A 25788-nucleotide genomic window follows, 5' to 3' on the forward strand; every position below is an offset into this window, starting at 1 on the left:
AGTCTAATTATCCCATGAAAGAGCAGGAGATAGGTGTCTTCCAGGTTGAGTACAGACAAAGGGAGCTGAGGAGACAAGTCGTCTAGACCACAAGGACAGCCATGTTTTAGACCAAGTACAAACAAAGAGAGGTATCTTTCAGACTGAGTACAAACAGAGACAGGAAGCAAGTCGTTCAGACCACTAGGACAGCCATATTTTGGACCTAGACCAAAGAATGGGGGGAGAGGAAACAGATTATTTATCCCGCGAACGAACAGTAGGGGGGTGTCTTTGGGACTCACCAAGAACAGTGCAGGGCAGTGAAAAAGAATTACAATAAGTCATTAACATCTGCTCTATCTCATGACATCAATAGATACCACCCGCTGCGATGAGAGGTGTGAAATTAATTAACATATAAACCCTGCCCCTTCCCCTATTTTTAATATTCATATTCATAACCTGTGATAAAGTTTGATTGAAGGGTGTACAGAATATATCTAATGGGCTTTGCTTCACAAGCCAGTTATGCAGTTATTCTTGCTACTTGTGCACCTTTATCGACCAATTATCCAATTATCCTTTCATTGATTTTATTGGATGCTGCATTCAGTGAACAAGCAGACCTTTCAATGTAAACATCATTTGTTTAGAGGCATAAGTAACATTCGCCTTAATTATACATGCCTTAAAATTGTGTTTCGCATTTTAGAAATCCTTGTGAATCTCTTTCAGTCTTTTTGAATGGACTTTGCTTCACAATCCTCTCAAGGTTGTAGTGCCCTCCCTTTTCATTAGCTATAATTTTCTCAACTAAATTTTTTATGAAAATACTTGGATAAAGCACTTAGTGAAGAGTTTGTGTGGTTTATATTGACTTTATTTAGTGGTTTTTACTATGTGTAATAAAGCTATACATTTTGAGTTCTCCTTTTTAAATTGTGTTGGTAAAATAGAATTTAAACTCGATATTCAAATACACCTGTTATGTTTCACTGATTTATTCATAAACGTAGGATTACCTCTAGCTGGAGGCGGAGTTCTTGGTTCTGACGTCTGGCAACACTGAGCCCACCTCTTCCTGTCGGTGTCAGAAAGGCAACTTCACCATATTTAGCTGGCTTGCCGAAGCCCTGCAGAGTTGTTCTGTCAACCAGCCTGGAAATCCCGACACTTATCGGCGGAGACACAGCGGGGTTGACGTCTTCGTTTCGATGCTTGGACACTACATCCAGACGACGACGTCTGCGGAAGACGGAGACTCGGAAAAGCGATCCGCCTGAAGCAGCTGCTTTTAACGCGACAAAAAGTGGCCGTCGTCTGTCAGAATTCCAACTATTAGTAGAGCTAGCCTGAGAGCTAACCACTTTAGCTGCTCCTACGACTCTTTGTCCCGTGGTTAAATATTTATGTCGTCCTTGGGGACGGCCATACATCGGTGGGGATTCAGTTGGACTCAATGACCCTGCTGTGATGATCTCCTGACAGCTCCTCTCGTCTGCTCCAGCCACTTCCCCTAAAGCCTGGCTAGCAAGCTAACTTGGCTAACTAGCAGATTTTCATTCCCCACCGTAGCCACTATCCTTCGCCGTGGCAGTGAAATCCGATTTTAGTTGTCGGCGTGCCGAGAAGGTGGTTTGTGGAGCCAACGGAAAACCATAGCGAGGGTTTCCTTCTCAAAGTGAGAGTGGAAGAGGAGGATATAGGGGGTTTAGGACACGCTGTTACACAGCGGAGGAGGCAGAGGCGCTGCACTCCCGAAGGAGACACCGGACTTAACGGAGGAGTCCCGAACGTTTGACATCTGTGATCCGGGAAGCGAACCGGGCAGAGACCTCATGAATGGAAATCGGAACTACAGGTGATTAATCTTGCAGCATTTCTTTTCTTGGCTGTTTCGCAAGTAGGGGTGAGATGGATCATAGGTGTAATAGATCCATTATTCTCGATCGTAGGTTTTCGATCACGAGAATGACTCGCACCATAGGATCATACATTGTGTAGGAGTGGATGGACAAGATGTGTAATTTTTTTTTCTCTTTGATCTCATGGGGAAATAATTTAGCTATTCTCAATTTCGTATTCCTTGGTGATACTGAGGAGGTGGTTCTGCTGATTTTACATCATCAGGCAGGTCAGGTGTGGGCTTCAAACACGAGCCTGGTATTCCCCTGAAGCCTGGCATTGCTGGTCATCTCAGAACATATGACCGTAGTTGAACACTGTCAGGAACTGACACCTCCAAACTGACCTCAACATATTTAACAGCTGCCTTTCAGCCTAACGTCTTTACTATGGTACATATATTTGGTGCTCAAAACTGTTAGGCAGCACAGTTAAACAATAATAAATAAATAAAAAGTACCGTATGTAGTGACCAGACTCAGAATTTGAGGTTTTTGTAAAAGTTTATAAAGAGTTGTGATAGAAAAATGTGTTTATATGTAAAAACATTTTTATCTGAAATGACTGTAAAGTAACTTAAATGATATCAAGTATGTAGATGAATAAATTAGACAAGTCTTTCTAAAGTTAATATTTTGGATTAATTCTGGTCCATCATATTGGAGAGCAAAGATCCAAAATTACAAGAAGTTACTTTCAAAAAATGTTTGAGAATTTGCCTTGAAATATTCGACTAATGACCTCAGATCAATATTTTTCCTATTCAGTTGTAAAAATAAATGTGTAGTGGATTTCCAGTCCAGAGGTTACCTTTAATAGTATAGAAAACTGTTGCATGATCTGACTGGAAACAAATTAAATTCTTGATTATTTCCAAAATAAATCCTGAAGTTATATAAAATATATAAAAAAATGTCATGATATTCGGACATTGGGGTATAGTCAAGCATGTGTATACGCATCAAATCGGTAAATTTTTGATAAAGAATGTTAAGAATATTTTGGTAATTCTTCCAACAAAATTTTGTTGGACTAAAAAATAAACAATAACCACTGATTGTATCTCGAACAGAAATTTATAATACTACTACTACTAATAATAAATATAAGGAATTCTTTCATTCATTCACTTTATCATCAGAAATTCTGTACTTATAAAATATTTTGTCCCAGAAACTAGTTACCGTAATGTTTAATTTAGATTTTTACTCATCTTTGTCCAGACCTGGTGAGAACCAAACAGCGGCCACCTTGATCATAGTAGCCGTTAAACAGTTCTGAACCACCTGGCTTTGTCTCCATTGTAACGGAAGCTTTCCTCTTATGTGACCATAAACTGAATGCAAGGTTCTCTTGATTAGTCAGTGATACATGATACTGGAGCTGGTCCATTGCCCATTCCCGCCTCCTTTGAGAGGAGATCCCTCTCTGTTGCCTGTTCTCCTGTTAGTGCCTTTGCCTCCTTCAGCTTCCCAGCATTAACAGCAAAAGGGACTGCAAGGTGTTTTCCCACCAACATATGATGACAGACAGATGCCTCAAATGAATGCAGAAATGAATGAATGTTATCCAAATCCTAGAAACAACGTGGTGTCTCATATTGAAATTCTGTTACTTTAAGTTTTAACATTCTGACAGGCGCACTAAAAGCCTTACACAGTAGAATGCTTGAAAAAGACACACAAAAATTATTGGGAAAAATTTAACCCAATATCCTAATAAACTCCTGGCTTGTTTATTGTAGTTTACCCCTCCAGCTCCTCAATCAGCACGGTTGCCATAAAAGCAGACCTTGAGACCTGCCAGTAGTGGATGTGTTTACTCAGGGCTCTGAGAACACAACACATGGAGTTTCACTAACTGTACCACTATCCGACTTGATATTGAGTTAGTTAAAAACATTGCTGGTGTTTTTATTTGAAACACATTAATACAGTTGCAAGTTTGTGTTGATAATATGCTGTGTGTTTAATTGGTCATCTTGTGTTTCTGCATGCTGACTGTTGAAGTCTGTTCTTGGGTGAATGATTAAAAGGGGGGCCTTCTACTGGTCAGTCTGTGGTCTGGAGAATGGTGTGAGGAAAATGCTTATTGATCTCTTCGCCCGTTTAAATGCTTCTCGATTGTACCAAACATGTTTACCATGGGGGCCATCGTTCCCAAGAGCTTAGCTTGAGGGCTGTAAGAAGTAAAGGCTTTTGAAGCTTTAAAATGAAATTAATTTAACAGCATTGATGTTAACACAGCACACCAGATGGTGAACATTATTTTGCCATGGCATAAAACAAGCCCTGTCATATTAAGAAAAGTGTGAAGGCCCATCCCTTTTTTTTGTATTTTCTGTAAACCTTCTAATTTGTATAATCCTCTTACTTGAAACAAGACGTGAAAGGGAAATACCTTAATCCTACTTTTGCTGTAATTAATTGACATTTGGCAAATTTCTGGTGGGGCTGTTTTAATAATTGTTCCAAGTTTGAAATAAATTTCTGTTTCAGATGCACAAAGAATATAGTCTACAAAATTATACTAAAGTAACAGTCATATTTCAACTCCAGGTACATATATATATAAATCTTTATTGTCATTGTCACAAGAACAACAAAATTTAAAAAGTGCCATTAGTCAGTGCATATGCTTAAAAATAACTGTCTCACAATTTACACACAATGTAAGAAGTACATTCTTACATTGTGTGTAAATAACTGATAAAAAACTAATAATGAATAAATCCTAAATAAAACGCATGAATAAATCCTGTCTAAAATGCAAATATTTTGGCATTGGTTAAAGTAGGAAATTGGTAAGCAGTGTTTTCCAGCTTTGGTCCTCAGGGCCCACTGTCCTGCATATTTTAGGTGTTTTCCTGCTTCCACACCTGGCTTCAATAAATGTGTGATTAATAGGCTCATGCGGACCAGGGTTGAGAACCACCAATAATGAGTCCGTCTCACCCCCAACAAAACGCTTTTTCAACCTTGACCATGATAATTGTATTGGGGAGAAAAAAAGAGAGAACATTAGATGTTTTGGTTTTATTCTTCTGCTTTGTTTGGAAGGACAGCTATTTGTTCCTGAAAAACAATGTGTGAAGCAAAGCTCTTAAATTTATGAAGTGGGGGAAACAAATTGTTACAAATAACCTTGATTTAATTTTTGACTAAATCAAAGTTATTTGATTAGGATATTTAGCCCTTACACTCAGATATGCAAAATTACAAAAAAAAACTATTTGGACTCTTGTCAAAATTGTTTAACCAAAGAAATGAATTTGATTTGTTATTGATGTTTCTCAGTCAAAAACCTCATGAGGTAAAATATCTTGCCCAGAAATTACCTTCCATCTAAAGATTTCTGTCTCATCCTTCTGGCTGGTTGATTGTACTGAACAGAATCCATTCACAAGTTTTCAAAATTAAGATAGAAACTATCTAGCTTCTGGTTAAAATCTTGGATTACATGTCATTTTTCATTTACTGGAAAGACAATGAGATGGCTTTTCACAGCACAGGAGGGGGAGGGGGGCTTCCCACCTTCAACTATCCACCTGTCACATTTTACCCAGGTGGGATTTGAGTTCGCTAGAGATGAATCAGCTCAATATGAGCTAAAGCTTGAGGTGGACTTTGTAGAAAACACAGAAGTGAAATGTATTTATTGGATGCCTAAAATAAGAAATTTACTGGGGTTTTTAAGCATGCTCTCCTTTTCCTGCAACTTTCTTTTCCTGTTTTATAGCTGCCTTTGTTCAGTCCTCTCATTCCCGCTCTTTTTTTTTCTTTTTTCTTTTTTTCACAGACGGTTCCGACCCCCCACCCCGAGCCCAACCCCTCTTTCTCTTCCTTGGTTACTGCTTCTGTTTCCCTCTGTACCCCAGTGGGAAACTCTGCCTTCCCTGTCATTCTCCTTGTAGGTCGATTCTCTGTGGATTTTGTACAGACAGTAGGGTCGGCTTTGAGGGAGGGCTTAGCACTTGATTTGCAGTCTCTCCTCATAATACTCAGTTCATTCAAGCTGCCTGTTGACAATGGGCTACCCCCCACCCCCATCTGTGGTTCCAACCACCCATAAGACTAACTATCAGCATATTGTTGCTAGTTTCTATGGAGAAAGCAGTTAAACCTCATAGTCTTTAAGGGGGGTGTTCATTGCTGTGCTAAACAAAAATGTATCACTGATAATGAAGACATTAGATTTAACCAATTCTTTTTAATAAGGGAAACTGCAGTTGGATTCATTTGTTTTTCATTCAGATTACTAACGGTTTTGCATAAGATTTGTTAAAATGCAAATAGTGCCAACTTGAATGCTTAATCTATTTTTTAAAGGTTCTTTTCATTTTCCTTTTCATATAAAATTTGACTTGAAACATAACATTTTTGTATTACATTGCCAGCATATTTTTTTTCAAAATATTTACAAAAAATTAATTAGCTTTATTACAAAATCTAATTACATATATATGAAAACAGAAAAGTAACAATTACTCATACTGTTTCTACACTAACAGAAGTTATGGACAGGAACATTGGACCTTAAAGTGAAAGCTTGCATTTCTGCTTTGAGCCTCACTGAATAATAAAAATCACTCCGTTGATCATTTGAATTTATTCAGTGCATCAGAAGTTAGTTGAAATGTTGATTAGAAACCACGACTCTTAAATATTAATTTAGGCTCCTTCTGCAATATGTTAATGTATTCAGTATGGTGTAAAGAATGCAAATAAAAACTTAGAGGAAGTAAAATTTATGCAGGTAAGAACATTTTTATTTTCAGATACAAAACCTGTTCAAAGTTAATTATTCAAGGAATGGCTCAGACTACTTGTTACTCCAAATGTAGTTTTTTTTCCTCTTCACTAACAAGAATCTTGCATTTTTTTAAATGTGCCTCTAAAAATGTTGAGATGATTATTAGCATCTTATCATCCACATGTTGCCTAGGTTTAATTTTAATTTTATTAATCACAAAAACCTTTGTAATACTGTTGCTAAATTATCAGTTATCATGAAGCAACAATTTTCTGTCCATTTTCTTGCAGGCATCTCAGGCGTTACAGATGAATATATTTTTGTAAGTCATAATGGTTCTGTGATTGTTTAAAGCCATAACTGGATTACAGATTCAAATAATTCTCCTGGTTTTGTACCCATGTACTTTAATCACACGTAAGTGAGATGCAGCACGCTCTCTCTGAGGTTGATGGAGGGAGAAAGAGTAGTGATGTGTAGGACAGACATCAGTCCTCCCAGAAGCTTTCAATCTTTCTATGAGCAAGCACGTCTCTAGGTTCGGCCGGTTGTGACTGACGCCATTGTGCCTGGCTACTGAGCTCTCGTCCTGTTCCTAACGTCCAGGCCTCTCTGGATTAGAAGTACAACAGCTGTATTGTGTGCGTGTGTGTGTGTGTGTGTGTTACGTTGTGGACTTGCTGTTGGCATCAGCAGTGTGAGAGTGGCTGTTTGTGTACGGGAGGGACGTGGTGGAGGGGTTTGCAGTGAGTGGATGTCAGCCTGGCTTCTCACCATGCAGTTTCCCTGGCTCCCAGCCCACTGTTTACAGTGTGACTGTGTTGTGTTACAAGGCAACCGAGTGGAATGAGTTCACATTGCTGAGATGTTTCTGCAACATTTTTCAAGGAAAAATGTGTCTCAGTTACTGCTGCACTATAAAGTTGAAAACTGAATTATTTTTGCCACGTGCGTGCAATTTTTAGTTCCGTTATTGTTCTTGCTGCATAATAATCATTTGATAAAACCTAAAGTAATTATTTGGTAGTGTTGAAAGTAACTTTTTATTCAGTGTGTCTTGACGTTTCTACTAAAGAATTTATTCCATCAGGTTAGCTTTTGGTGTTAAGTGGGCACTTGTGTTGCAGCCAGACTCGGCTCATGTTCAACGCAATTAGTCTGATGAGCTATCGGATTGACTTGCACCAAAAAATAGAGGTTTGAGAAATGCATTGAGATTACACGTTGTATATGAAAATACTGAGATTTTCTACATTAAAGATACACCTGCTTTGTTAAACTTGCTTTAAAAATATTATTTTATTTTATTTATTTTTTTGCCAAATAGTCCGGTTTATTTGCAGACGTAAGAATGTGTACTCTAACTCCAATGTGGACGAAAAATGTGAACTATAGCCCAACTAAAAACTGTGGTCTCTGTTCGATTAAAGTGAACTCTAGTGTGGTTCGAATGCAGATATGAATCTCAAACGGACTGGTGTTCTCTCCAAAACCAGGAAAGGAACAATATTGCAAGGTATCTTAGATAATTTCAACCAAAACAAACACTTGAGTCTAGCGCTAGCAGGAGAAATGGCTCGAGATCTTCTGCCAAAGACAAAAGAAAAATCCTACAACCTGTGTCTACATTTTGTGGAGAAGGAAGTAGCTCTGTGTCATCTTCAGAGGTTTTTGCATTGTTTCTTTAGTAGTTCTTGGCGCAGCGCCACCACAGGCGAGGGGATGAACAAGTAGCTTAAAGAGTTTTGTTGGTTTGACACAGTGCAGTGTTAAAACGAATTGAACCAGCTGAATATGTAAGAAATGCTGCAACATTGCTCCCCAATTGAACAGAGTAGCCCTAATATCAGGTGTGAAAACTCCCTTAAAAGCTTTGGAATCAGTATAGTATAGTTGTTGTAAGACCACAAAAAGATCGCATAGTGCCAGCTGACTATATTAAAGAGCAGAAAACTGAAACTTTACATGCTGATTGTGGTTAAATGTTCTCTCACTTTTTGGTTTTCATGTCTAAATGCACAAACACAGGAAATGAAACCACTCTGATGTATAGTCGGAAGATCTGATCTACCTCGACTTATGCCTGTGTTTATTAAGGCATACCCTCCCGGTAATTAACCAAAAGTACATCTAAGTTTTCACTCTTGATTTCTAAAGCAGAAACATGGGGTGCAGCATTTTTAGTTTAACTTCTGATTTCTCTAAAGTCGTTCATGGAGATTAATAACAATCAGTAGGAGTAAAGGAGGGAATTTGTGACTGAAACTTGGCATTTGTTCTAGCAAACTGCATCATGTCACAAACAATAGGTTGATTTTTTCTTTTCTTTTTCTTTTTTTTAATCAAAACATGCCTGATTTTGTAATATAAGCCTGGAGATTTAGTAACCTTATGATGGCATGTTTGGATGTCTTCATAGGTGTGCAGCATCTTGTTCACTAATGTTCTATCATATATTGATCATAATGAAATGCTATAGAAGCAAACATAGTTTTATCTGGTTTTTTGAAGCATTGTGCAATGCAACACCTGTTGCTGCACACTGTCTGTCAACTGACTGCACTTTTCTGTTGCTTACAAGTAAGGCAAAATCACATCGTTAAGCATGGCTGGATTTGCATAAATTAACAAATGCTTTCATCAAAAGTGAACTCTCCTATTTCTGGGGTAGACATAATTCCTCCTTTCAGAGAAACTAGTCCTACTGTTCATTTTACTTTTAGAAGATCACTTTGTTATGTCTCCCTTAAGGAAGACTTGAAGCGGTACATAGCGATCCCGTTATCAGCTTTGTTTTGTTGAGTCATTACTGCCAGGTTCATAAATGCTTCAATAAACATCTGTGCGACATGCTTGTTAGATTTTCAGGCTCTCAGCTTGTTGCCTCCTACATGTGTGTTATTAAGTAGTTCTGTGTGTCCACAGGTGAATGAGTGCTTTGACTAAAATGGGTTTTCTCAAGCTCTTGGTATTTTGGAACAGTGTGAACTACTGTGCTGCTTGTTCTCTGTAGAGATTTGGGTTTTAAATAATAACCCCTCTACAGGACAGAAGCTCAATATATTTAGACAACAGCAACTAGCAGGAAAAAGAAAAATATTTTCTTTCCAAAAAGAAAGAAAAGAAATTACAATTAAATAAGTAAAAGTCAACTATTTATTTAATTTCTTTCTTTATTTTAAAATTAGGTGTATTACATGTGTGTATATTTGTTCTTTTAATTGTTTTTTCATTTTTAAAGTTTTATATATTTTCATTGTCTATGATGTAGTCGGGTGAAACGGAAGTCAAATTCTTTGGTAGTTGTTTCTTTGTTCACAAACCTGGCCAATAGAGCTGATTCTGATTATTAATCAAGAACACATGAAAATGCTTGACTGCAAAAGTAAGCACACTACTATAAATTGAGTTTCTTAGATGTAAAAGGGAAATAAGAATGAATAAAATGACAAAACTGGGAAACAAAAATGGGGGGTGCGAATTGATTAAAGAGGTTTTGTTTTGAATCTGAGCACTTCACCTCAACTAGTTGTAAGTTTCCATTTACAAAGGGGCATGTTTTTGAACATTTAATGAGTTATTCTGCAATGTAAAAAGGAGTTTGTTTGAAGCTGAAAATCATGTGGTTGAGTTTGTGTGAAATGCCCAGAATGTACCACTCCGACTGTAATATTTTCTCTAACAGCAAAAACTGAATTTCCTGTAGACTTGCTGTTTAATACCACTTCTAAAAATTACTGTATGTGTGGATTTCAGGCTGAAGTCAAACCAACAGGAGGCAGTAGGAGGAGATTTCTAAAGATTTAAGATGCTATCGTTACTACTTTGGCTAATTTATTGATGAGTTCAAAAGCTGGGTGCTTTAGTGCGTTTCTTCTTCTGTGGTGACTCTGTGACTCACACCGAGTAGAGGCCACTTCCAAGACGCTGATAAAAACCACAGAACATCAACCCCGCCTCTTCTATAATCATGCCACTCCCAACTATCCTGGGAGAAAATTTTTAGTGAGCTAGAAAATGAAGAACGGCGTCTTATTTCTATAAATATTTCTTAATAGATGCCCGTTTTCAGAGGTTTTGTGTGGGCTCACTTCACAAGTTTCACAAATTACCAAACAGTTAATCTGCACATAGTTGTGAGTAGCAGAATTTCCAGCCTTCCCTCATGCTTTTTTTTTTCTCCTCACATTTTATTCAAGTAATTCTAAGTCTTTACCCTTTCATCAACCTAGTCATTTTCCACAGGAAAAAAAACAAAAACGCGTAGGTCCCGACTGTAAATAAACAAGCTCACGTTGTGTGCTGTTACCTCACTTCAGGTTTCTTTTTTGTTGTGGGGAGATTTTCTATGAACTTCCCCAAGCGCAGCTTTCAACTGCAGCCTACACATGTGGGACCTATGAGTCAAATCGGACATGAATCACACGCTCAACCATGACTCTTATTTTTCAATGACACATAACAGGCAGCTTTTTTTGGTCAGGAGTGCTGAAGTTGTGGGGAAAGTTGAAATGAAAACACCGTAAGTTGATGGGGAGGGAGAGTAAACAAAGCAGCACCAGCCAGGCAAATAAGCGAGCCTTCAATGAGTTCCTGTACAAAGATGTATGTTTCATAGCAATAGCAGAGTGAGACAATCATTGGAGTAGTAGAAACAGTACAGTAAGTTGTGATGTCAGCAAAAAGTTAGTGTTCTCAGTTTGATGAGGCTTTGCAAGCCTCAGCAGAGCCTAAATGGCCTCAACAAGATTGTCGTGGATTAAAGTGGAAAATAACAGTTTAAGGATCAAAGTGACTCATGCCTCAGACATTCTCCTCTCTTTTTTTCTATTGCTCTGAAAGCAGCCATGTGTCATGTTTTTGTTTTTAGTCATTATGTGTTTGAATTTTGTTCTTTAGAGCTTAGAAGTTTTAAAACCTTTTACACACTTTAATTAGATATTTACATCTCTGAGGCATATACTTTCTTTCTGCATAATGATCTAAAATGGCAGAGGGAAGAGCTCTTTGCGAACATTTTGATTGTGTCTCTTACTGCTGATTCATCCAATAATTAGCATATTCAAATAAACTAAAGCTGAAAGTTGACAGGGTTTCCTTCAGGTTTGATGTGCCTAGAAATGCCAGAATTTCTCCTCTTTGTTTTTAATCGTCAGCATTGATCATGTTTGATATTAAAGTTGCAAAGATTGGTTTTGTGGAGGGTGTTTCGTGATTAGAAATGTCAGCGTGTGATGTGTCAGATTTGTTGGCATTTCCCCCATACACATAACCTTATGGTGACATTTTGAGTTTCTCTGGTTTATTTTGTCATTACAGCAAGACATTCAGGTTTAACTGAAATTCTAAAATACTTAAAATACTTTTTACAAAAGAAATTATTTAATCATCAGTAACCTTATTAATGTGTAATTCCTTCCAACCAGGGCAGTATATCTGTTTTTAACAATTTGGTGTGTTATTGGTTTTTGTTGTTGTAAAAAAAAAAAAAACTAGATTTTTACAAACAAAACCCTAAAAGTTATTATTTTCCAGTCAGCTTTAGTCTGATACAATGAAGTAAAATCCAGGGCAGCCCGTTGTATTCAGTCACCAAATTAGAAAGTAGTCCACCGGTGTGTAATTTAATCCCAAGTCTAAACACAGATGTTTACATTTGTTTCTATATTAAGGTGGTGGTTTGCTAGAAAACATTGTTGGGCAAATGGGTCATTAAGATCAACAACCACAACAGACAGTCTGGAATAAAGTTGTGAAGAAGGAGCATCAGATTATAAAAATAATATCAATAGTCAGTAGATGGATGGGTCAGTAGATGCACAATGCTGTTTGCTTCTCTTCATGAAGAACAGGGATGGTTAGAGTAGATTTTTTAAAAAGCAATCCTGGAAGACAATCTGTTGGAGGCTACAAAAAACATAAAATTGAGGCAGCTGCTCACCAGTTTCAATTGGTCAGATGGACCCCCAAAAAATTGGCGCTGTGATTGGACCAGAAGGTGATTCTACTATGTATTGAATAGATAAGGCCAAACCTGTCAGATTTTGATTTGTGAAAAATTGTGAAAGGTATTTATCCTCCTCTTTCTGCTAAACAGTCATGCATTTTTTTGTGTTGCTCTATCACACCAAATCCCTACAAAATCCATTAAAGTGGTTGCAGCAAGATCAAGGGGTATGGATACCTTTTATGCTGTTTGTAGTGTACATTACAGAACTGTTGAAAAGTTACTATTGCTCAAGTTTTAGTATTTTTTATGAGTCACATTTTTTATGTTTCTGGCCTGAGTGACTTGAATCTGATCCACACAAAGACTGTTTTTATTATATCCCTTATATTTTTGTTCTCCTCTTAGGAGCCGTTGGGCCCCAGGCCCTGTTCTCCATGCCTCGGCGGCCTGGCTATGGCACCATGGGGAAGCCAATCAAGCTGCTGGCCAATTGCTTCCAGGTGGAAATCCCAAAGATGGATGTCTACCTCTACGAGGTCGACATCAAGCCTGACAAGTGCCCACGTCGAGTGAACAGGTAAGATCTGGCTCTGCTAATGGAAATCACTTCACATCTGTTTAAAACAAGGCATTTTACTGATGTCTAATGCTGCACATCTGGCAGTAAGTGGGTACATTCGTTTGTATTATCTAGTTTACATATAAATCTAGGTACTGGTGATCTCTTCTTGTCAGAAGCTTCTTTAGAGATAGAGTCCAACTCAAAGTCACTTCCAGCTAAACAGATGTTCCTGAACATGACTCGCATCATTGGTTTGCTCTTTCCCCGAGTGATGAACATTAGAAACATCCACCACTGTTCCAGAGCCAGAAGGTTTGACTTTTCTTCAATTCAGCTATCAACTTGTCAACTACTTGTTTGACCCGCTGCCCTGTTAATGGCGCCACATGCAGGTTAAAATGTGTGACTACTAGACGCATAAATAGCTTTTTCCAAAAGCCATCAACACTCTGAGTCAGTGCGCACCATGACACACACCACCACATCCTGCATTTTAAATTTGCAGTATTTTTACTGTGTATTTGTTGTAATGACTAAAGTGGCACTAAAAAAAACCAAACAAAAACAAAACAAAACAAAAACAAAGCGTCCCAACCTGGATTCAGCTAAGCAGAAATGGGTTAGTCTGCTTTTGGCAAAATAGCGCCATGATTCATCAAGGGATTTAACCTTAACTGCTGCCGGGAATAGCTTTTTTCTCAAGTACTCTTTTGACTCCACTTGTATTTGTGGAAAATTTGTCCCTGTGCTTCTGAGGATTCCAGTTATTAGTGAAGCAACGCACTAAAAAAGAGATTGCTGAAATGGCTAAAACTGTGAACTACATTAGTAAATCTGACAGGATAGCGGTGAACAGTCATCTTTATGTTCTAATTGTTTGTGGCAATCACTTCCAGTGAAATAAATTTAAACTATTCCAAGGCTCCGTTTTTTGTGAATCTCGGCAGGTTTTTTAATGCAAAAATGAAAATTTTTTTTTAGTACACATTAATATTTTAATGTCGAGGCTGTCAGTTTTACTTCAAGTTTAGCTTGTTCTGCTCTCCTCTTCTTTTTTATCTGACATCTGCTCACTTGTTATGCAGTAATGTTTTATTGCCTTGTTTATTTTGAGTTTTACGACTTAATGGAGTTATTTTATAAAAAGCAAATAAAAAATTGTTATTGAATCAATGTATTGATTCAATAAGCGATAAGTAACGGTAAGTCAGATTAATTATGATGAATTGAATATTGAAATAATCAGATAAGTATATACAGTATACAGATTCTAGTCAGTGGAAAAAAGGCTAATTGCTAAGATATCTATGTATCCAGAGCAGTAACAAAACTAAAACTATGTCAAAAATACACAGTTCATGCTCTTAAGATAAAGAAAAAACTTTTTTTGTCGGTAAATATGTTCTACCCAGAATTCAAGTGGAATAGTCGTAGCTGAAGGTATGCTGTCATTGCAGCGTTATATTGGAGCAAGTTGCACCTTCATTAGGCCTCTGTTTTGCAGAGTGTGTGATTCCCACACAGTAATGCATTTCAGAAAATACCACTAAGCAGCAATAATGGCTGTAGAACTCAAAGCAACTGGGGAGAAATAAATGCTGTAGTTTCTTATGTGCTTCTCAAAATTATGTTCCAAGCATATCCAATAAACCAAATCTAGCATTAGATTATTGTACAACAGTAAATTATATATCTAAAAAAAATTCTCTTATATTTTGCAGTGTGCTTTGTGCATTTGAAGCAGTTGTTTGAGGATCTCCCATCTTGCTGAAAACAGCGATAAAACCTTATGTTTTTTCATGCCATGAAGGGAGGTGGTCGATTCGATGGTGCAGCACTTCAAGGTCACAATTTTTGGAGATCGGAGGCCAGTCTATGATGGAAAGAAGAGCTTGTACACAGCCAACCCACTGCCTGTGGCACCGACGGGGGTGAGCCAAAATATAATCATACAAATGTTCATTGAATGAAAACAGATTGAATATCCGCACCTTTTTTTGGTCTTTCTTGACTTTTTTTGCTTCATCTGACAGGTGGACCTTGATGTCACCCTTCCAGGCGAGGGAGGCAAAGACCGTCCCTTTAAAGTTTCCATCAAGTTTGTGTCTCTGGTCAGTTGGCACATGCTGCATGAGGTGCTGACTGGCCGCAGCATGCCTGAACCGCTTGAGCTGGACAAGCCCATTAGCACCAACCCTGTACATGCCGTGGATGTAGTCCTGCGACACCTGCCCTCCATGAAGTGAGCTACTACAGTTTTTCTTTTTTTGGTTAAATTAATATTATAATTTTTTCACCTGTAGTTTTCTGGAAAAATCTATTTCCCCTACTGGGTTTTTTTCTAATTAAGGTTTTAATCTTCGTTAACTTACAAGCAGTCTTAGATAATTAACTTTTATTGAAGAATTTACCCTCAAGGAACCAGAGCATCTATCCCGAGTTTTCTCCACTCAACTTCTTCTGTCATGACTTCTTAAAATAGAAAATGTAATAAAACCTGTCCCCTTAGATATACTTAGTAAATGTCATATGTTTGTCGCCATAGTGGCTCTATTATCAGCACTCGGATCCAAACGGAAATCAAACACATCTTTTATGAACGCTCACAAAACAGCATACTATCTTCCAGTCAGTACCTTTTTCCTGAGGCTCAGCACAAGACGGAGTCCTACACAATATTGCCAAAACTGTAATAAAAACTCTTTCAAAAGGTTATTAAAAGGTTGTTTTTATCAGCACCTTTCATTTAGCTCTGCTCACAGCTGCTGGAGGCTGAAGGTATTACTTTGGCATCTCCACACACCATCAGTGCAGGAGTCACAGAATAAAATGCGGCCTACATGCAGTATTTAATGTGTCTTTTGTGCAAAGTAATGAGAGGTGGATGCGCTGAGGCTGTGTCATCAGCTTCTCATTTCACTGATGCTGTCTGAGATTATATTCAAGATAAGGTGAATGTGACACCGTAACAAAACATTCTGATGTACGCTCTCAAGTTAGGATGTAATTTTCTTCTTACCTCCTGATCGTATTTGTTGTCTGCTGATTTGTTCACTTTTTCTTCTGTGTTAAGATTCCTTCAACATTTTCTAAGCCATCTTCAATCCTTTTGCCCTTTTCTAATAATTCTTCCCTCTCTTCGTCCAGGTACACTCCAGTTGGCCGATCTTTCTTTTCAGCCCCAGAGGGCTATGACCATCCTTTGGGAGGAGGGAGGGAAGTTTGGTTTGGCTTTCACCAGTCTGTCCGCCCTGCCATGTGGAAGATGATGCTAAACATTGATGGTGAGAGACCACTTCTACTTTTCGTTTTATTTACTTACCCAGACTTCATAAAACACATCCATGCTTATGTGAAGTCATATAAATATTGACTTTTTTGATTCCATTTCATCTGTTATTGGGAATTGAGAATCTAATAAACAAGATTACTTTCAAATAATTTTTGCTTTCCAATTTTTAATCACTTACCTGGAAAAATAGTCAACATCATCAGAGTGTAGGTCTAATCTATTAAGCAGAAAGACCAGTCCTTTTTACATGTCTATAAAGTGTTTATGTAGCTGCAGATGCATCTTTGCTACAAATGATCAAACTTACACTAAAAGAATGCTGTTGTTGCATTTTAGCCAATAAAAGGCATTCTATTAATTAAAAAAAAAAATATTTGAATTATTTTATGTATTTTTAATATTGTGTAAAATAATTTTAAATGGTTAAATGAAAAATTTGCAGAATGCCAATGTTTGTATCAAATTATAAACATTGGTAATAAAATAATCAATAAAATTATAATTTACTAAAACAATTGTTAGCTGGATCCCCTCTTTACCGTAAGCCCTATTTATAATCACAATTCTTAAGTGAGTAATTTCATAAAATGGAGAGAAATTGGCTCGTATTGTTCATAGTAATAGGCATCACACAATATTGTAATTTCTTTTAGCAAAACACACTTAACTTGGGTGTGATATTGTTCCAACACCCAAAGTCAAACTTTCCAAAAAATGCAGCTTGAACTTTTATTCTTCTTTCTTTGTATTTATACTGTTTGATTCTTGCAGTATCAGTACCTCCTAGATTTGCACATAACCCATAGACTTTTTAGTTAATACCTGAACAAAGCCTTTTATCATTAAAGAAGAAATATATTAGTTCAATACAATATCCTAAGGAATTAAACTTTACTTCCAGCTTTCTTTGTTTAGCTTTTAATTTCAGAAATTTACCTTTTGGGTTAAAGACTCTGCTGGGGCCAAAGAACCAGTTACTTTAGGAAATTAAGTTAGCTTTATGGAGACCCTGAAAATGCTAAATTTAAAATGTGGTTTTTGCACCTGCTGCTTTGGTCAGAGAGCTCGGAAAAGGAACAGTCGTTTTCAAGATGGTTGCCGTGACAGTTGATGGAAACTGAGGGAAGCTTGTGTATGAATGTGTTGGTGTTCGCTTCAGTTGCTGAGACTTGTGGGTGGTCGTGGGTTGTTGGAGTCTAGCTATGCGCGGTATTTCCTTAACGCAGCTTTTGTATTGCTGTGAATGCCTAAAACCCCTGGTTGAATTTAGGTCTTTGCCTCTTATCGCTGGATGCCCTCTTTGCCCTATTTTTGTACTCTGACAACATTTATAAAACATCTTTTATGAAAACAGCTGCCTGACCGAAGACTTTTCTAATCTCCCTCTGCAACAAGAACTTTGTTTGCAAATCATTCAGTGTTGCAGTATGTACTGGAAACATCGTTTGACAAGTGGGTAATTTTTTTTTTCAGCTCTTTACCAAATCTGCCCTCCTACACACTCTGTCATGAAAAGCCCATATATCAGATAGGTGTAGCTGCAGTGAAGTTAGATGAGATAATTCATCATAACTATTAAAGTAAAAGATTATTGTATGGGAAGTCAGTTGCAGCTGCAGTGTTGTCACCTCCTATTTTTTAAAATCTGAGGTTGCGTTGGTTGCATTTTTTCTTTGGATCATAACATTTGTATAATTTTTAGAAAAGCTATTTATGTATTTTATTTTACAGCAAAACCCACTCTATTGTATTTTGCATTTAGTCTTTGTTTTTCTCCCTGAGCTTTGTTCAAACCTTAACGAGGGAATCATGAAAATGGTGTATTTATAAATATTAAGCATACAGTAGAAGTCATCATAAAAGATTTCTGTATAAATCTTCATTCAAGAACTTTTATTCTGTGTTTCTGTTGCAAATGATTTGATATCTACTTATCACCTCCTGATTTAGCTTGTTGGCCTGTGACTCAAAATCAAGTCACCATGAACATTTGGTCCTGCAGAATGGTGAACCATGTAGTTGGAGTTGTCATGCCAACAAGAGATGCGGCAATTAAAACGTGGCAAACTACCGATCTGTTTTTTTTTCTTTTTTAGCTTTAACCTGCCAATATAATTTTTATGTGCCTCAAATTTCCCTTCAAACCCTTGATTTAAGGACAGCATTGAGACTGTTTTTCTTGTCTTTTTGCCTCGACACATCATTAATTATTTGCACTTGGAGCAAAGGCAATGTTACTATATATGTGCGTGTGCCTGGGTACTGGTTGTTGAACTGGATTTTACACGGATTTTAAAACAAGGACAAAATGTTGACATTTTAATGTGGCTATTAGTACTGTTAGGTTGGCTAGCGTTTCTGAAGCAGAGGTGTCTGTGTTTTTTCTAGAGATTGCAGGACTTTGTGTCTTAGATTTCAAAAACTGCAACATTTCAGTTCCTCTTATCATCTGGACAACTTGCTATCTCTTTTGCAGCATCAATTCCCTGTAAACCCATCAAGGGAAATTGTTTTCCTTTAAATAGCTTTTTGCATCACTGTTATTTGTGAATTTAAAACACCTCATTGATACTGTGACAGTCAGTAATGTTAAATGCATTAGGTTTTCACAATTTTCTTCTCGTATATAGTTTTTTCTGTAATAAGTAACAAGCATGTCACAACAAATCAGTTAATTGCATGATAAATTAAAATGAGCTAGATGTTCACAAAAGTTTTGTAAAAGGCAGTTATACCTGCTTTTCCTGCACCAATCTAATGTTTAATGTTTTCTGAAGGGACAAGAGTTCATTATCGTATTTATGGTTTTTGTTATATTTGGTTATTCCAATTTAATTTTTTGGTTATTTAGTTTTTTTATTTTGGTTATTTAAAATTTCTTCTAATCCAGTGTAAGTAGTTCTTTGTAAATTAAAGTTTATTGATCTTTGAGAGGGCAAACCTGCATTATTATACCGTTGACATGATCATACTTAAAAATTGTCTCAAAACAACAATATTCTCACTTTTTGCAGTAACTTTTGGGAGAAGTTATCATGCAGCAAAGTTTTTTAATTGTGACAAATCTATTAAATAATCAACAATTGTTCTTTCTTTGTCTTTCAGTCTCTGCCACCGCCTTCTACAAAGCCCAGCCAGTTATCCAGTTCATGTGTGAAGTACTGGATATCCACAACATAGATGAGCAGCCTCGCCCCCTCACAGACTCACACAGGGTCAAATTCACCAAAGAAATCAAAGGTGATGCAGGGGATTTGAGATCTGCCTGTATGTCAGAAATTGAGTTTTAACTTGTGTTAAAGTTTCAGCTTGTGTGTTTGCTTGGCGAGAGGTTGAACAAGATTAGCTTTAGCACATGACACAGCCGTTCATACAGGAGCATTTGTTTTTAATTGACACCTTGGTGATGTCCCCCCAGGTTTAAAGGTGGAAGTGACGCACTGTGGAACGATGCGGAGGAAGTACCGTGTTTGCAACGTGACCCGTCGGCCTGCCAGCCATCAAACGTGAGTCAGCGTGTTGGCAGGCAGTAGGGCATGAGAAGAGGAGGGGAAGACAGGGGATGGGGCACAAACTGGGAAGTCATCATCAGCTCATTAAACACTGCAGATAAAAGCAGACTCCTTTGATCATTTATTTTTTTTATTGTATTTATGGCTGAACAGTCTGTCAACACCCAGCATTGATTTCTGTTGGCTAAAAACATAAAAATGGATCAACAAACACTTAAACTCAAGAGTCATAATTCATTGTTTTGCTACCATTGCCATAACATAATTATAAGTTTGTATAATTTGAAGTCTATAAATATATGGATGGATGGCGCCGTGTAAAAATGGATCTGTGGTTTATACTGATATAAGTGTTTTATTTCCTTAGGTTCCCTCTGCAGTTGGAGAACGGTCAGACAGTAGAACGCACAGTAGCCCAGTACTTCAGGGAGAAGTACAACCTGCAGCTCAAGTACCCGCATCTGCCCTGTCTACAGGTGGGCCAGGAGCAAAAGCACACCTACCTGCCCCTGGAGGTGAGAGAAAACCTTTTTTTTAATTTTCTTTAAAAAATCATTTAATCAAATCTGAGTCACCTGCATTAGAAAAATAAATTGAGCAGTTGTAAGAATTTGTTAGATAAAAAAAATCCTTAACTGGCTAAATATAGAGAAATAAACTTAACTTTTTTTGTTTTCTGTCAGGTGTGTAACATTGTAGCGGGTCAGCGGTGCATCAAGAAGCTGACAGATAATCAGACCTCCACTATGATTAAAGCCACAGCTCGCTCTGCGCCCGACAGGCAGGAGGAGATCAGCAGGCTGGTGAGTTCTGGAAAACCGTTCATAAACTACTGCGGGAGACAGTTTCTGATATGGGAATTTTTAAATATAAAATATATATCTGCTCCAAAATACAATTCACAGCATTTAAGTTTAATGGAGCTAAATGTAGATGTGCTTAGTCGTGATGATGCAGTAATCACTTGGTCAGAGACCGTAATCAGCCAATTTCTATTCATAAAATGACAGAAAATAAACTCATAGGAGCATGAAAAAACAGAACCTTCTGTAATGTATTTGTTTTGTTTTGAATGTGGTAGAAATACAATGGTGTATAGAATGGGAATAATCTTTTACTTGCTTAATTTTATATTTGATTCAAACTGTTGATTTATAACAAAAAAAATTGCAGAAATTTGTTTTCTCTTTCACATGTTTTAGTCTTTAAGAAATAAAAAAAAAGAGAAATCTGCCAAAATCTGAATCTTCAGAGGAGACAACAAGAAAAATTGGCAATTGGTAATGGCCAGAAGAGGCCTAATTTATATCAATTGATCTCACTTTTTATGGCTGCAGGGCTGTAATGCAGGTAATCTGTCCTCATTTTATTATAATTTAGCAAATAAATAAAACAAAAACTGACTACAATAAACATTTGATAAAGGTCATAAAGTTTGACTACCGAAGAAAGTGAAGGAATTATAAAATTATCTGTATTTTGTACGTGTATGTCCATAATCTCGGATTGTTTTTTTGCCAAGTTTTAGTTCTGAGTAGGACGGATTATTGTGTGTAAGAACTAAAATAGTGGTGGTTATTAGCGTTGATATATACAACTAGTACAAACATTTTTGTGTTTTTGTTATTTGTTTGCAGATCTTTGGTTAGAAGAAATTAAAGGAAAATTGGCAGCTTCTAATTATTGGATGTTTGATTAGCATGGCATTAAATCGAATAGAATGCAAAGCCTCTGTCATGGTGTGCCGTATGAAAAGATTTTATAGAGAAGATTTATGAAATGTTTGACAATAATTAGACAAAATTGTCAGCATGTTTTCTCTCTGCAGTAAGTCGTAGCACCATCTAGTTCTACTATAGAATATTTGAACAGAAGCTAATTAACAGAAGGTCCACATCTTCGGCTCCATAATACTCTCTTCCCATCTCTGTGGTAAATTACTGGTTTTATAATCACCTCACTCTCCCTTGTTCTCATTTTGTGTTATTTCTGGAGGCATGTCTCTGTGCTTCTCCATCACATTTGGCAATTACAGCACAGATCTGCCCAAGGTCAAAAACATGCCCCAGCCTAAATGGCTGTAATGTGAATCTTCGACTGTCTCAACAGCATGTTGTTTATAAGAGAGGCTGAAAAACTGCACTGATTGGTCAAGGCTTCCACTAGATTAGCAATACACATTGTAAATGTGCCATTACCTTATTACACTCCCCAGCTGTTCTCTGAAAATAAAAATGGCTAGGTTAGAGCGGAGGAGATCATTTCAAACAGGACGACGTGTTTTCATACTCTACTGACTGAAACTTACAGGATGAAAAAGAGATTCAGTCTGATAAGGTGTGTCTGTGAGAACTGCATAATGAATCCTATAGAAGATTAAGATATAATCATAAAGAGTCCTGACATTTTTCACAATAGTGAAAATAGTTAGATTGTGTTCTCTTTCTGTCAGCCTCCAGGTGTTTTTATGCAGTGATTACCTGCCCAGCATCAACCTTGCTCACCATTAATCCCTCGCCTCCTTTTCCTGCAGGTGCGAAGTGCCAACTACGAGGCGGACCCATTTGTGCAGGAGTTCCAGTTCAAAGTGCGCGACGAGATGGCTCATGTGACGGGGCGAGTGCTACCCGCCCCCATGCTGCAGTACGGCGGCAGGGTGAGCACTGAGCACTTTATGGTACCCTTCTTTTAAATCACGCCCATTCTCTCTGTTTGTCTGACACGCTCTGCCCCTGTGTCTGTGGGGAACTAATCACTGGCTTCTGTTTGTATTTGATGTCCTTTTTTTTGCCCTGGTTGAGTCTCAGTAGTGTAACCTATAATTCAATTTATAAAATTACAAAAAAAGGTTTCTAGGTCCAAAGTATTCCTTAAAGACTTAAATTTTGAAAGTAAGCATCAGAAAAATTGTCTTGGATTCCCAAATTATGTTTGACTGGTGAATTTCCCAGCATCTTGGTATTAATGGTTGTCTGCATAGATGACGTGCAACAGATTTATTTAGTTAGGATAAATTGAAAAGGCAGCCTATTGAGACTGAACTATATTCTGGATTAACATTTGTTTATCCTACTGGAGGAAACGCACCATTTTTTAAAAAAATCATTCAAATCAGTCACGCACACCCAAAATTTGCTTCTCACACACTATATTGCATCACACTAGCAATATACCAACATTTAGAATTTGCAATAGTCTATTATGACATTTGAATTTAAAATCTTATTTTAGAATCTTTTAATGCTTTAATTTCTTATTTATTTAATTTTTGTCAAGTTACAGTGACAAATTTCTCTGTTTTCTGGGATTTTATGTTATGGACCAACACAAATGAAATGTGAAGTGGGGAAAAAAAATTAAACGGTTTTCAAAATAATTTTTCCAAAGAAAAATCTAAAAAGTTTCCAGTCATAAAATCCCCAAGAGTAGAAGTTTGCTGTTGTAATGAGATACAATGTGGTAAAGTTCAAGCTATTTGACAACCTTTACCAGCTGCTGTTTGTCTCAGTGTAAGCTCCAGTGAATAAGTGATGTAGTTGGTGGGTGCATGAGTTTTGTGCTTTTTTTTTTTTTTTCCTTTTCTGTGTTGTTACTTTTGTTGGTCTGTTTAAGTAGTCTTCTGAACATTTTTTGCTCACTTAATCTTCAGTCCATGTGTTGAGTTTGTGATGTCGTTTCAGAACCGCACCGTAGCCACGCCCAGTCATGGGGTTTGGGACATGAGGGGGAAGCAGTTCCACACTGGAGTGGAGATAAAGATGTGGGCCATTGCCTGCTTCGCCACACAAAGACAGTGCCGGGAAGAAATTCTCAAGTAAGGCTGCTTCCTCAGTCTGATATCTAAGGAAGAAAAGTGCATCACTTTAAACATCACAGGAGTAGATGTTAAATTTCTTTTGGCCTTGATGATCTGATATTTTTCATGTTGCTCAGTGATTTTTTATTTTTTGTAATCATTCAATCTTGCTTACAGGGGTTTCACGGACCAGCTACGTAAAATCTCAAAGGATGCTGGGATGCCCATCCAAGGCCAGCCGTGCTTCTGTAAGTACGCCCAGGGGGCTGACAGCGTGGAGCCGATGTTCAGACACCTGAAGAATACCTATGCTGGACTGCAGCTCATCATTGTCATCCTGCCTGGAAAGACTCCGGTCTATGGTTAGAAAACTACTAAAATAGAAGTTTGTTTTTTTTATTTAAATGCAAATAGCTCACAGTTCCTACAAAGCTGTGTGTAAACATGAGTACATTTAACAGTTCTCATTTCTAGTTTTCAATTTTTCTTCATTTTTTTCCAGTTGTTTGACAGCTAAATTTTAAACCTTTAGACTATGACTGCAGCAAAATTGTACAAAGTATTGACATAATTATTTTTTTTTCCACTTCATGATGCACTAGACTGTGTTCCTCTCTTACAAAAATTCCCAATCAAATACCTGGAATATGTGGTTGTAATTAGAAAATAAAGTTGAATACTTTTATGTGATAAACCAGCAATAAAAACTGCACAAGATCATTTAAAATGCTTTTTTTTTGTTCAATCATCCAAAGCTGAAGTGAAGCGAGTGGGAGACACCCTCCTGGGCATGGCGACTCAGTGCGTTCAGGTGAAGAATGTAGTGAAGACGTCGCCTCAGACTCTGTCCAACCTCTGCCTGAAGATCAACGTGAAGCTGGGTGGAATAAACAATATCCTGGTTCCTCACCAACGGTTGGTCATGACAAATTTTCACACCCTTCTTTCACAGTTTGTTTAAAATATCTCTGATTAATCTGACCATTATGTTGTTTTAATTTTCAGGCCATCAGTGTTTCAGCAGCCAGTTATCTTCTTGGGGGCAGACGTTACACATCCGCCAGCTGGTGATGGGAAGAAGCCTTCGATTGCAGCAGTTAGTTTCATGTCTATTTGGACATTTTTCAGTTTGTTTCTCTTGATCTCTCTCTTTTTTCCTTCCTGTGATTTATCATCCCTACTCCTCTCTCAAATGTTCCCTCTCAGGTGGTTGGTAGTATGGACGCCCACCCCAGCAGGTACTGTGCCACGGTGCGTGTCCAGAGACCTCGGCAGGAGGTCATCCAAGATCTGGCCTCCATGGTGCGGGAGCTGCTCATCCAGTTCTACAAGTCGACCCGCTACAAGCCTACCAGGATCATTTTCTACAGGGACGGGGTTTCAGAAGGCCAGTTCAGACAGGTACGTTCCCTCCGACAAACTTTATTTCTTCAACCTGTTTTAAATTTTTCTTAGAAGAATAACAAAACTTAACAGGAAATAAAATCTGTTGCTCCGGGCTTTTGGATTTATCCCGGGATAATCTGGTGTAGCTGAAAGAGGATTTTCTGGGTTTGTTCTTGCCTTCAATCTTGCTGATTAAGAATTGAAACCCAAATATAAAAACTGTTCAGTAGCTTTTTCCTATTGTTTATTTTTTATGACATATTTGTACATTGGAACATATTAATCTGTTTTTTTGTTGTTGTTTTTGCTGATTTGTTTGTATTGTTAAACAAGTAAATTTATGTTTTATCTAATGTTAATTGCTAATATTACCACCAGTCACATAGAAGATTTAACATTTTAAACTTTTCATGTGACAGAATTTTAAATCTTAAAACATTGAACTCAAATAAAATGTTTTCTACCAAGTCATCCATGTTTGGATAACATCACTGTTAAGTGACTATGTAAGCTGCATGTACCAAAAAATTGTAATATAAATAATAAATAAAAATGGGAGAACTTCCTTATATAAAATGTGCTTAGATTATTGCAGTTGCTTTACCAGACCTCTGCATTTTAAATATCCCACTGATCGCATCACTGTGTGGA

General features: G+C 37.4%; 1 protein-coding gene across 2 annotated transcripts in view; it reads left to right on the plus strand.

Annotated features, from left to right (window-relative positions):
* The first annotated feature begins 1705 nt into the window (after nucleotides 1-1705).
* LOC122830919 (protein argonaute-3) overlaps nucleotides 1706-25788 on the plus strand; it is a 33691-nt gene continuing 9608 nt past the window's right edge. The window contains exons 1-15 of one of the 2 annotated variants that reach the window (XM_044116718.1): nucleotides 1706-1843; nucleotides 12995-13166; nucleotides 14962-15082; nucleotides 15185-15393; nucleotides 16299-16435; nucleotides 19549-19683; nucleotides 19862-19949; nucleotides 20323-20470; nucleotides 20639-20758; nucleotides 22489-22632; nucleotides 23636-23769; nucleotides 23929-24113; nucleotides 24507-24666; nucleotides 24757-24847; nucleotides 24958-25152. In XM_044116718.1, the coding sequence (XP_043972653.1) occupies nucleotides 1825-1843; nucleotides 12995-13166; nucleotides 14962-15082; nucleotides 15185-15393; nucleotides 16299-16435; nucleotides 19549-19683; nucleotides 19862-19949; nucleotides 20323-20470; nucleotides 20639-20758; nucleotides 22489-22632; nucleotides 23636-23769; nucleotides 23929-24113; nucleotides 24507-24666; nucleotides 24757-24847; nucleotides 24958-25152 (2058 nt within the window). In that variant the 5' untranslated portion in view covers nucleotides 1706-1824. The remainder of the gene's footprint in view (nucleotides 1844-12994; nucleotides 13167-14961; nucleotides 15083-15184; nucleotides 15394-16298; nucleotides 16436-19548; nucleotides 19684-19861; nucleotides 19950-20322; nucleotides 20471-20638; nucleotides 20759-22488; nucleotides 22633-23635; nucleotides 23770-23928; nucleotides 24114-24506; nucleotides 24667-24756; nucleotides 24848-24957; nucleotides 25153-25788) is intronic. The other variant, XM_044116719.1, reaches the window with a different exon arrangement.

This window comes from Gambusia affinis, linkage group LG05 (genome assembly GCF_019740435.1).
Source record: "Gambusia affinis linkage group LG05, SWU_Gaff_1.0, whole genome shotgun sequence".
Lineage (NCBI taxonomy): Eukaryota > Metazoa > Chordata > Actinopteri > Cyprinodontiformes > Poeciliidae > Gambusia > Gambusia affinis.